The sequence below is a fragment of the Notothenia rossii genome (assembly GCF_949606895.1).
Source record: "Notothenia rossii genome assembly, chromosome: 1".
NCBI classification, from domain to species: domain Eukaryota; kingdom Metazoa; phylum Chordata; class Actinopteri; order Perciformes; family Nototheniidae; genus Notothenia; species Notothenia rossii.
This window is the reverse complement of record NC_136912.1, coordinates 22,924,966-22,936,979: the sequence shown is the minus strand read 5'-3', so window position 1 is coordinate 22,936,979 and position 12,014 is coordinate 22,924,966. Positions and strand designations below refer to the sequence as shown.

Sequence of the window (12,014 nt, the reverse complement as noted above, 5' to 3'; positions counted from 1 at the left end):
AAATATCTGATAAAACAGCTTCTTGTACAAAACACAAAAGTACTCATTCTGCACAACCACTCATTTCAGAACAATATAGATTCGAATTGTAATTCAATATAATACATCTTTTAACTCTGCTGCTTTTTTCACTGTGATCAAGTTGTATCTAATTTATGATAAAACATAATGAGGTGGGCTTTTTTTGATAGAATAATGTATCTGAATCTCTAACCCTAACCATAATCAAAATTAGGACACATTATTATCTTGTTCTTTGAATGCTTGAAATTACAATTCACAAAAAATCCAGCAAAACAAGTGTTTTCAACAATTTGTTTGGTTGTCTCCCAAAGTGCCTCACAGTGGAGTAGCCTACGCAGAATAAGCAATGCAAACATTTATTTCAGAGAGGTTATTCATACATGTTCCATACCTCAAATCCATTCCCTTATTTCTTTAGGTGCACTCGTTGCAAAAAAAAAAATCACAGTAAATATTTCATCCCAATTGATGTATAACAGTATTAGTAATAATAAAGTCATTTTGAACCATTGAAGTAATAGGATTTGCCTTTTCTTTAATGGCGTGCAAGAAAGATTAATGTGATTTATCATGTCAATTTACTAAACGATTATTCAATCTTTAAAATAACAGAAAAAAAAGTGCTGCTGCTTTAAAAAGTTCATAAAGTAGCCTGACCGGTATAGCCTCCCAGGCAAGACTCAGGGCACACATTTGAACCCGCTGTTTACGTCATGCGTAGTAGTCACGTCTCAGTTCTCGCGAGACCACACGGCAGAATTTGAAAACGGGCGGTAGCGTTGGAAGAGGAAATCGGAAAGAAAGGTACATTTCTAATTCTCATAATTTGTGTAATTGTATTGTATAATATAACGTCAGTTCCAACGTTATGATTAAATATAGTTGAACGTGTCACCAGATACTTTTATCCCGAAACAAAGTAGCCAGGTTACGTTGTTTTTCTGCTCTCCTATAGTTAGTGTGATCGAGGAGGGGCTTTTAGCTAATGAGGCACTAGAGACAAACGGGCTGCTGAAGTTAAAACGTTACGGCCGTGTTGTGAAGAAAGCTAAAGCGACTGTTGGACTAATTCTGTCTCATTGTGGATTTCTGTGAAGGAAAGATGACTACAGACAGTGAAGTGGACATAAAAGAGGCGTTTCAGCGCGCTCAGAAGGGCCACAATAACAAAGCAAAGCTGGTGGCAAGCTTGAACAGCCGCTACAACAAGGTGAGTGATCTGTGGTGTTTAATGTAATGTTAATCTCTCTATCTTTATACAGAATACACTTACTCAGAGTTTATATCCATGCTGTAATGTAGGGGTAATAGTGTGGTAAAAGGTTTCACAAGACACTATGAAAACAATCAAAGGAGAACAAAATGAATAGGGTAATGAGAGATTTTAATATAAAGTTACAAATAGAACTACATAAAAGAAAACAAACATTTAATCCACACATTTATTTAATTCAGACTAAGGTTAGACTAAATGTTTTCATGAGGTTTGTTCCAAATATGTGTTGCAAGGAAACTGAAAGCTGCTTTTGTGTTTTATTTGTATCACAAGGACAGTAATATAAACTGACTACATAGTACGCTAGATGTCTTTTTATTTCCTATAAAATACATCTTCTTTCCCTATTCAACTTTTTCTACACTACTTGTTTTTTTGTATTCAGTTTTATTATATATTTCTTCTTTAAACCCCATGATTTAGGACTATTATGTTTTGTGTTTACCAAGTATGTCCATGTGTGTATAGTGTGGATACAATATTATCTTTGTTGACAGACGTTGCTCATTGACTGTTATTATTTCAGTCTTTTATTTAAATGTTTTAGATTCTTTTTGGGAACATGAAAATGGGGTAACATGTTGAATTATTGAATGTAGGGTAGTCAAACCCTTGCTCATTCACTTCAAAAATTAAATGATATATACAGAAACATTGATATTGCTGAAACTGGTTACGTAATATCCTCTAAATCCTCCATCCCCTCAACCAGCTGGAGGACAAGACCCTGTTCCATGAGGAGTTTGTCCACTACCTGAAATACGCCATGATCGTCTACAAGCGGGAACCTACAGTTGAAAACATCATAGAGTTCGTAGCAAGGTTTGCCACAAGCTTCCTGTCCCCACCAAAAACAGAGGAGGAGGAGCAGCAGGAGGAAGAGGAAGAAGAAGATGAGGAGGATGATCATCCATTTCTGAGTTTCATCTTCAATTTCCTGTTGGAGGTATAAACATTGTAACATGAGTGTATGCACACCGTTTCTTCTGTGATTACAAGTGATTAACTTTGTGACTAAAACATGTATCACATTCACCCAACTTTTTCTAGAAAACACTTTCTGAATTTATTTCAAGCATTTGCAAAGCATCCCTGCTGTGATTGATGTTTCTGCTTATTCTTAATCAGATGTTGTCCTGTCCCATCTGTTTCCCCTCTCCGCCTGTTGGCCTCCATCTGTTTCTTACTCCTACACGTCTCACTTTCCTTTTTCCACTTCTTCTCCCAAATTGTTGCCTTGTCTTCCCAGTCTCACAAAGCCAGCAGCCATGCGGTGCGTTTCCGTGTGTGTCAGCTGATCAACAAGCTGCTGGGCAGTATGGCGGAGAATGCCCAGATAGACGACGACCTGTTTGACCGCATCCACCAAGCCATGCTGGTCCGAGTCACTGACAAGTTCCCCAACGTGAGGATTCAGGCTGCTCTGGCCATGACGCGTCTACAACAGCCCAAGGATTCAGACTGTCCAACTATCAATGGTTTGTTTTTTCTATCCCTGCATGACTTATTTCGATTTGACACAATACACTACAACATATGCAGAATATAGTCTTTAATTCACATGTTTAATCAGTAGTTTTTCAATTGTCCTTTGTTTTTTTGTGATTTGAAATGTATGTTTTTAAATCTTTCTCTTTGTCATTGGCCCTCAAACCGTCTAATGCTCAGCTTTTTTCCAATTTTTAGCGTATATGCTGATTCTGGAAAACGACACCAATGCAGAAGTGCGCCGTGCCGTTCTTTCCTGCATCGCAATGTCCCCTCGCACCCTCCCCAAAGTACTCAAACGCACCCGGGACATCAAAGAGAATGTCCGCAAGCTGGCCTACCAGGTAACTTCAGATCCACTCAAATGATATTACATTGTTCTTGCCAAACATTGTGATTGCAGTTCAAACTCGCTATCTTTTCTATTTTCTGTTTTTAAGGTTCTGGCTGAAAAAGTTCACATTAAAGCTTTGACCATCGCACAGAGAGTTACTCTAGTGCAGCAGGGTCTCCGTGACACCTCAGGTAACTATTTCTGTAATGAGTGTAATGTGTTTTTTGTACTTTCTGCAAAAACAATATATTATTAGTTAATCTGTTAGAATTATTCTATTTCTTATTTATTTAGTCCATTAAATAGAGACCTTTTTTCATCACAATTTCTCACAGTATAAGGTGTTGTCTTTAGCTTTGATTTGTCCATCCAGCATTTTAAACTCAAATACATTTATACCAAAATGATGTATAACAGATTGCACATTCTCACATTGGAGGTCAGTAAACCAGTGTTTTCAAAAAACAACAACAAAAAACCGACTAAACTGACAAAAGGAAAACTAAAACTGGTTGTTTTAGCTCTGAATACCATCATGTACATTTCATATTTGTTATTTGCTGTGCTTTAGAGACGGTGAGGCAGATGGTTTCTTCTCGCCTGCTGCCGGCCTGGTTGCTCCGGGTGGAGGGAAACGTTATTGGTCTGCTCCATAAGCTGGATGTGGAGAACTGTGCCGACACTGCTCTGGAAACACTGAAGGCCATCTTCAAAGGCACTCTGACTGAAGAACTGCAGCAGAACAGAGCGCAGCTCGACAACAGGTACACTCAAACCTCCACTCTGTGGCTTTCATATTATCACATAGTTACCCAATGTCTGAAGTTGTGCTTACGTGTGTTTTCAACAGGAAGCTGATCCCTGTGGACTCCCTGTCCTGTGAGAATGCTCTGTACTGGAGAGCTCTGTGCGAGTTCCTCAAGGCTCAAGGAGACGACGGTGAGGAAATGCTGGAGCAAGTGTTGCCAGATGCTGCCACTTATGCTGACTTCCTCTGCCGGTAAGAGAAGAGCACGTCTTCAAACAATATTCAGGTGCCCATATGAAAACAAAAATCTAATCATTCTTACTACTTTTACGGGGCATTACATTTTCCCCCAATATTCTTCTAAGTAGGCTTTGCAAGTTTAAGATACACTTAAAGTTGTGAACTTAAACTTAAATAAAGTATGAAGTAGTGAAAGTAGTTACTTTTTGATGCTCAGAACAGAACACCTCACTCAGTTTGCTCATGTTGTTGCTCAGGTATCTGAAGGCAGGTCCAGAGGAGCTCTTTCTGTATGTAACTGTTTGGCCAACTCGTTGCTTATTTTCATCTTAACATGGCTAGTTATTTTAAAGTGTGGTATTTATATAAAAACACACAATCCCAGTAAAACAAGCATTACAACAGAATACATGATTGACCTTTAATAAATCACAGAATGTCTTCCACATTTGTTTATAGTTTAAATCCCAGCTCTCAAATTTCCGTCCGATGCCCAATGTTGTAACACTGCTGTTTTACCACCTGCCTAATAACTGGGATGCTAATGCGTGAAATGCTGCAAAATGACATTTGCTGGTGTGCTTAATCTTTATCTGCACACAATAAATGTGTTTTTTATTTCGTGACCAGGTTTGTAAAGACCTCTCAGGTGCTGTCTAAAAGCAGATAGACGTGTGTAGCTGGTGTGTTGCTGCATCTTGTAGGTAGTGCTGCTACAGTGTTACAGTATTGCAATTTATCTTATTGTGCTGTTTATTCTGTGACGTATAACTTTGGTTCTGGTAATCAATGACAGCAAAATCCAATATAAGTTTTAAACCTCCTGAACATGCCTGTTGCAGATATCTGAAGGTGGTGCCTCTGCTGACAGAGGAACAGAGGGCCGACTTTAACCAGTTGGAGCTCGTCATGACCAAGGAGTTCATCTCCCAACAGCTCATCCATCTCATCGGCTGTCTGGACACCAACGAAGAGGGCGGCAGGTAAGAAGAAGAACAAAGATGTGTTTGTTAAAGTAAAAAACTTGGGAGCGAAAATAAATATCAGTATTTGAAAGAGTTTGTTATTCATCGCTTTTTTGTTCTGCCCGACAAAGCCCTTATTAGGCGCGTTCACACCGGAGTTTTTTCCCCTTTTACTTCCGTTAGTACCTCTTATTTTGCGTTCACACCAAAAAGAGTACTTCGTGCCGGGAACTTTTAGCCCCATTTGTAGTGCCTGCTAGAAAGGTGGTACTATCCTGGGGAGAAAAAAGTACCAATGTCTATTGGTTGGGCGAATTGCAAACCACGGCCCGTAAAACTCTGAAAAGTTTTATGACGCCGCCATTGTATTTGCTGGCATTAGCATTATTAGCATTAACATTAGCCCCGCGCACCAACGGAGAGAGAATAACTTATGGCAACACAAAAAAACAAAACATGGGAGCGGTGGAGATGAGGAGGTGTCGGCGTTCTGGCGATTTACTCGGAAGGCTTCAGTAGAAGCTGCTGGGAGTCCCGTCCCCAACTCCGGGGACTTCGGGTGGCAGTATACTCCGTGAAGTGGTTTGCGGCCTGCCAAGTAAACCCAAAGCAGAAGAAGAAGAAGTGACGTCAGCGGCTTCATTTGCGTAATCTTCCCTCAGGGAACTTATTCCGGTGTGAACGTGATCTGTATTTAGTTCCATGGGGGAACTAAGTGCTGGCACTAAGTACAGCAAAGTACTTGGTGTGAAAGCGGCTATTGTCCAGTTGGCCAAAATGTAGCACGAGCTTGTTAAGTTGTTGTCTGACATGTTGAATGTTTTTGCAGGAAGCGCGTGTTGTCGGTCCTGCAGGAGATGTTGGCTCTGCCTCAGACTCCCTCCTCCCTGGTCTCCCTTCTCACTGAGAAACTCCTCACCCTCATACCCGATGACCACAGACGCATACAGACTGTAAGTCACATTTTTCTATCATTATTCAATCCTAGGTGAACTTCTTTTTCACACACAGGAGGAGATGTCAATGCCCTTCATAGATTCAACTGAAGAACTCATTAAGCAGACCTTATACAAGATATTTATCAACATTTGCTGATGGATGCACTTTGAGGCGGAAGGGGCAGATCATTGTTCTGATGGAAGCATGAATGAAACCGTTACTAAAGGTCTTCTGCTTGAGATTAAACCAAATGAAAGGGGTTTTCCATTGTGTGTTAGGATCATTACCACTGAGGTATGTGTCCTAATGTGAGCTGGCTTTGTGTTCCTCAGGTGGCAGAAATCATCTCCGATGTGAGGGAGCCCATCATGGAGGCCATCGCACCGATGGACGAGAACATGAGCCGCCGGCATCAGGTCCAGGTGGGCAACACTCAGCCAACTGAAAGCCCCCAGGAGCAATTACATTCAGTAATCCTCTCCAAACACCCCACTGTTTTTTGGATGGATGAAAGCACATCTCTTCTTGTATTTGTTCAAAGGTTCAATGAACTTGCTTCACAAGATTTTCTTTATTATGGATAAACCCATTAACTAAATGAAAGGTTTACAACTTCTTGAAAATGAGAGGACTAACAAATTATACATTTTTTATTTCTATGTCTTTTCTTCTGTTTCTGTTTGTCCATCCCTCTGCACCAGCAGCTGGTAGAGGGTTTGTATTTGGAGGGAAAGCATGTTTTCAGTGAGGTGGAAAGGGCATAATCATGTACGCCAATCTGGTCTTTCCCTTTGCAGGAGAATATGTATATCAATTTCTCACAACATCTTGAATTCTTCTTGTATGCCTCCACGTAAACAAAGAATCAAAAAGCCCCTCTTGAGGAAGTAAACGGGGCCATTTTTCCATTCGCACACAACTCTTGCAAAATGATATACGTGTCATTTATCCAGATGTAAGCTTACTACTTCCTAAACGCATGCATTTTATTAAAAAACTTCCAATTTAGAGGTTATTCAATTTGCTGGAATAAACCCCAGCCTTTTTTTAATCTACATTTGAGTTTAGAGGCATGCTAGAAAAACAACCTTTTATTCAAGAATTGAAGGTAACACAGGGTCGAGTAATTGATCTACACATGGTCATTGTGTGGGGGAAGTATCTCCTGAAGCTCAGTGAGAGTCTGTGGTTAACTATGTGCACAAATACTCACAGAGGGATCGCTCACAACCATCAATACATCTCACCTCTCCATCTTTCAACATGCACTTAAAGTATATCATATCTCGGAGACCAAACAGCTGCTGAGGAAGTTAATCCTTGCCCCAGGTGTTTAACTTCCATCCCTTCTATGCACCTGCTTCCCCTCCCACCGCTCCCCTTTTTAGTCAGTAAAGGCAAAGTAGGCTCTAGAGGGTCTTCACCTGGCCCAGAGCCCCAGGTGTTGTTGTTGTTGCTCCTGTAAACAGAGGTGCAGTTGCCCTTATCAACAGTCAGGAATCCTCCGGAGTGTATTTCGGCTGAGGAATGACTCTCTCCTCTTCTGTTCCTCTCCCCTCCCCCAGCTAGCAGAGGTGAAGGTGAGCATCATGGAGGCCAAACAAACTCTGGAGGACTCTATCACCGCCCAGGACTTCAGCCGTGCTGCAGAGCTGAAGGACTCCATCACAGAGCTGGAGAACCGCAGGAACCAGATCCTCCAGGAAGTCCAGGAGAGCTGCCAGCCGGCCGACAAGGAGATCCGCACCGAGAAGGTATGTGACATGTCATAAATAATATTCACCCCGTAAACTTTAGATGTATGTATATGGGAAACAGACTAAATGCTTATTGGTTTCCTGTTTTTCAGAATGACCCCGAGACTCTTCTGAGGTGTCTGACAATGTGTGCAGAGCTGCTGAAGCAGATGGGCATCAAGACAAGGATTGGTCCAACCATAAGCGCCTTAATGTCCTCCCTGGTACAAACCCACACTAAACACATCATCTTATTTTCACTAAAGTTTCTGTTAATTCTCAGATCAAAAGAAATTAAATCAACAGTATCACAACAAAGTTACTTACCATAGATTCGTTTAGCATTTATGGCATGCCAACCTTCCAGTAGTGTTTTGTTTTTGTTGTGCAGGTAAAAGCATTGTGTATATTTGTTGCAGCTCTTATTTAGCTGTCTATGTTCAGAACAACAACCTGAGAGTTGAAATATGCTGCATGAAACCAAATCTGGGAATGATGCAGAATGTTTAGATGAACCATTGAAATTGCATTTCTAAGCAGCATGTAAATGTATGAAGTGAGTAAAAGTGACAATGTTCTCCCTCTCTGTCAGGTTCTGCCCAGTATAGCAAGTGCTCACCCGGCTGTCCGTAACATGGCCGTTGTGTGTCTGGGAACATGCACTCTGCACAGCAGGGAGCTGGCCAAAGCCCACATGGTCCTCCTGCTGCAGGTAACGCTTCATTCACCAAACCTCAAACACATCTGTATACAGGCTTCATGTTTAACAGTCCCTTCATGCACATCACAAAGAAACAAGCAAACCCCTGGTGATGTTTGCCTGTGCAGATAATACAAATAACTAATATATCTTTATATTTTTGCTTAATGGCGCAAAAAAAAGCATGAACACATCCGCTGTGTGTATTTTCAGATTGCTCAGCTGGATGAGGTCAAAATCCGTATCAGCGCTCTGCGGGCGATCGTCGACCTGCTGCTGCTGTTTGGCTTCCAGCTGCTCTCTGAGACAGCTGCCAATCTGACGGCCCTCAACTCCAAATCCCCAGACCGGCGGGAAGAGGACGCCCCGGCGGCGGAGGAGAAGGGAGACGCTCCAGAGGACACGGCTCAAAGTATCCTCATGATGCTCTCAGAGTTCCTGGACAGTGAGGTGAGATTGAGGGCGTAATATCTACCTAATAATTAGAAGTGTGTGTGTGTGCCTAGTTTCAGTGGAAGAAGGGCGTTCTTGAAATATCTGTGTTTTTCAGGTGTCTGACCTGCGTACAGAGTCGGCAGAGGGTCTCGCCAAACTCATGTACACCGGCCGTATATCCAGTGCCAAGATGTTCTCCCGCCTGGTGCTGCTCTGGTACAATCCCGTCACCGAGGACGACACCCGGCTGCGGCACTGCCTCGGCGTCTTCTTCCAGCTCTACGCCCGCGAGAGCAGGTCACACATGCACTCACACACAAGCAGACCATCTTTTTTGTTGCACTAGCTACACATTTATCTCATGTTTACATGTGCAAGGTAAATTAAATATATGAAATGATGTGTGGCGGGATAGCAAGCTGGCTATAATAACTGTGATTACACGCCTAGGAATGCAATATAAATGAATATAGATTGTTTCTTCTGTATCAGGGCCCACCAGGAGGTCCTGGATGAGGCTTTCCTGCCCACGGTCCGGACCCTGATGAATGCCCCCGCCACCTCTCCGCTGGCTGAGGTGGACGTTAACAATGTGGTGGAGCTGCTCGTCGAGCTCACCCGTCCCAGTGCACTTATCAAGCCCTCGACCAACACAGAGGTGAGAAACCTGCTTTGTTACTTATTAAAGGTGGGGTATGCCATTTATTTCAGAAACACTTTTTGTTATATTCCATGGAATGCTCTTAACATCCCGATAGCAATGAATATATGAAATGCTTTGACAATAAATACATTAAAAAAAACTGCGGAAGCCGTAGCAATGTAAAAAGCACGACGGCTAAAATGATTGGATGGCCTACCTGCCTGTCAGCCTTCCATCTGTACACAAAATTATCTCATGCCCTCATTGGTCACTCAAGCTGGTTTCTCCAAAATTACCTACCCCACCTTTAATGTTTTGGATTTTATTGGTCTACTGAGCTTTGCCTCATATTGCTTTCTTCCTCCAAACACAAATCCATTTCTATGACAGATGCAATTGGTTCTCTTACATGCTTCAGTTCACGTTCAAGCATGCAGAGCTTTCATTCAATATTGTTTAATTGTAAATTACTTCTATAACACTTAATTTGATAGTGGCTCAATGAGTCAAAAACACATTTAATTTATTGAGTTCATATCTTATTCAGGAGGTGTGTGTCCATGACTACCTGGCGGTCCGTATTTGCGGGGAGATGTTGAAAGATCCCACGGCCCCTGAGGTGCGTCTCTATACCAAGACTCTAAGCAACCTGGAGCTCAGCGGAGATGGAACTGTCAAGAAAGACCTGCAGACACTTCTGCAGCAGCTCGTACAGGTACACACACACACACACACACACACACACACACACACACACACACACACACACACACACACACACACACACACACACACACACAGCAGTGAGGTAGCATGCTGATGCTCACCATGTGAAGCTCCCCTTTACTGTTTAATGTATATTTCCACCCCTAAAGGCCTGATTTCTCATGTTTCCTCTTTCCTTCAGGAGGTGAAGGATCGTATCTCTCTCCGTGGTCTGGAGAAAATGATCGGTCAGCTTGCGGACTCTAAAGAACAGGCAGAGCTCCTCAGCCCCAGCGCATTGCAACCATTAGATGTCAACACAGACGGTACGCATGCAATCAGTGACAGTCTGTTGGAAAGACAACCTGACATCCAGCTGAGCATCCGTAACAAATGTTGCCTTCTCAGTGCCTAACTTCATTTACACTACTACACACACATGTGACAAATCCTCATGTTAATGGATTATGTCTCATTACCAGAATCTTGCTAAGTGGATTTATGTGCCTGCACATCCCATTCGGTGTCTGTCAAGACTAGAATAACACAGAGGAGCTGAAAAAACATCAGTTTTCTGTCTATCTCTCCACAGAGGCCGCAGCAGACGATCCATCTAAATCTGCCAAGAGAGCCAAAAGAGGAACCGCAGGTACTGTATACTCATCTAAAACTGCAGTTGTTCATAGTGACACTTTATTTTTAGAGCTTTTCTTGTCTACCTTCTTGTCAAGGTGTTGACTCAGCACTGTTAGGTAACGTACGTGTGTGTGTGTAGGTCAGAGGAAAGTCTGCGCAGCCAGATCGGGCAGGAAGCCGAGCAGGTGGGCAGAGTCATCAGAGGAGAGGTGAGTGTTCAATTAACTGTCGGCACCTATACCTTGTTTGATACCATCGCTTTATTTTCAAAAACTCCTCTTCATCTGCTCTTTTTTTGCTTTGGACAGTGATGGCGAAAATGTTCCAGAGTCAGTTCCTCAAGTGCGACCCTCCCGGAGGGCCAAGACTGCAGCTCTGGAGAAAACAAAGCTGGACCTGAACACGCTCATCAATCAGGAGGCCAATTGACAGGCAGTTGATGCAAAGATGGAAATAAAATGGTGCGGTTTCAGTGTTGTTCAAGTACAGCCGTCTAATATACAGAGCTTTAGGTTCATATAATTATCGTACTCGTTCTTTTGTGAAATGTAGTGAAAGTAACTGAGCCTTCTCAATGTTGTAACCTCTTTATATGTTGTCATAGTTACTTTTTAATCTGTGTGTTTCTTATTTTCAACTTTTATCATTTTAATCATTAAAGTGAAATACATGTCAATAAAACTGGTCCTCTTTTCATTATCCCAACACGTTGTGTGGATTATGTGACACCAAGAATCAGTTTCACACTAAAAAAGAAACTGAAAATGTGGATACTTTAATATTATATAATTAAAGCATGTGAGCTTATATGTAATCAGCACTATGGCATGTTAAATTAAGCATTACATGAACAATAGCTTTCAAATAATTTCATATTAACAAACTGCAGGTGCTTCTGTCTCTACCATGAAGTCGGTTTCTTTTTTTAAATAATGTATGTGGGCCAAAAACTGTAACAACCCTAGATGTGAGCACTTCAAGCTCCTTCGATGAGAAGAGGTGCTAATACAGCTTTTGAAATTAGCACTAGTGAAATGTGCAAGGGGCTGATAGATTTGCTTCACTTTCCAGACAAAAATTATGTTTTCTGTTGAGTCGCACCATTTTTTAACCATTTCATATTACAATGAAATCTTCGGGTTGGG

The 12,014-nt window shown here is 41.9% G+C and overlaps 1 protein-coding gene across 2 annotated transcripts; it reads left to right on the top strand.

Moving 5' to 3' along the window:
- Positions 1–686: 686 nt before the first annotated feature.
- ncapg (non-SMC condensin I complex, subunit G) lies at positions 687–11,574 on the top strand. Of its 2 annotated transcripts, none has more exons than XM_079693931.1 (22): positions 687–828; positions 1,122–1,234; positions 2,013–2,246; positions 2,550–2,778; positions 2,987–3,132; positions 3,229–3,313; positions 3,694–3,886; positions 3,973–4,122; positions 4,953–5,093; positions 5,905–6,028; positions 6,347–6,436; positions 7,580–7,768; positions 7,864–7,974; positions 8,343–8,462; positions 8,664–8,900; positions 9,001–9,182; positions 9,378–9,543; positions 10,076–10,243; positions 10,436–10,559; positions 10,826–10,882; positions 11,009–11,078; positions 11,178–11,574. In XM_079693931.1, exons 2-22 carry the CDS (start codon positions 1,127–1,129, stop codon positions 11,296–11,298), a joined length of 3,045 nt encoding a protein of 1,014 aa, XP_079550057.1. In that variant the 5' UTR covers positions 687–828; positions 1,122–1,126; the 3' UTR covers positions 11,299–11,574. The 2 variants fall into 2 exon arrangements, with proteins under 2 accessions (XP_079550057.1, XP_079550058.1); XM_079693932.1 differs by having other exon boundaries at positions 711–828; positions 1,127–1,234.
- Positions 11,575–12,014: the final 440 nt, after the last annotated feature.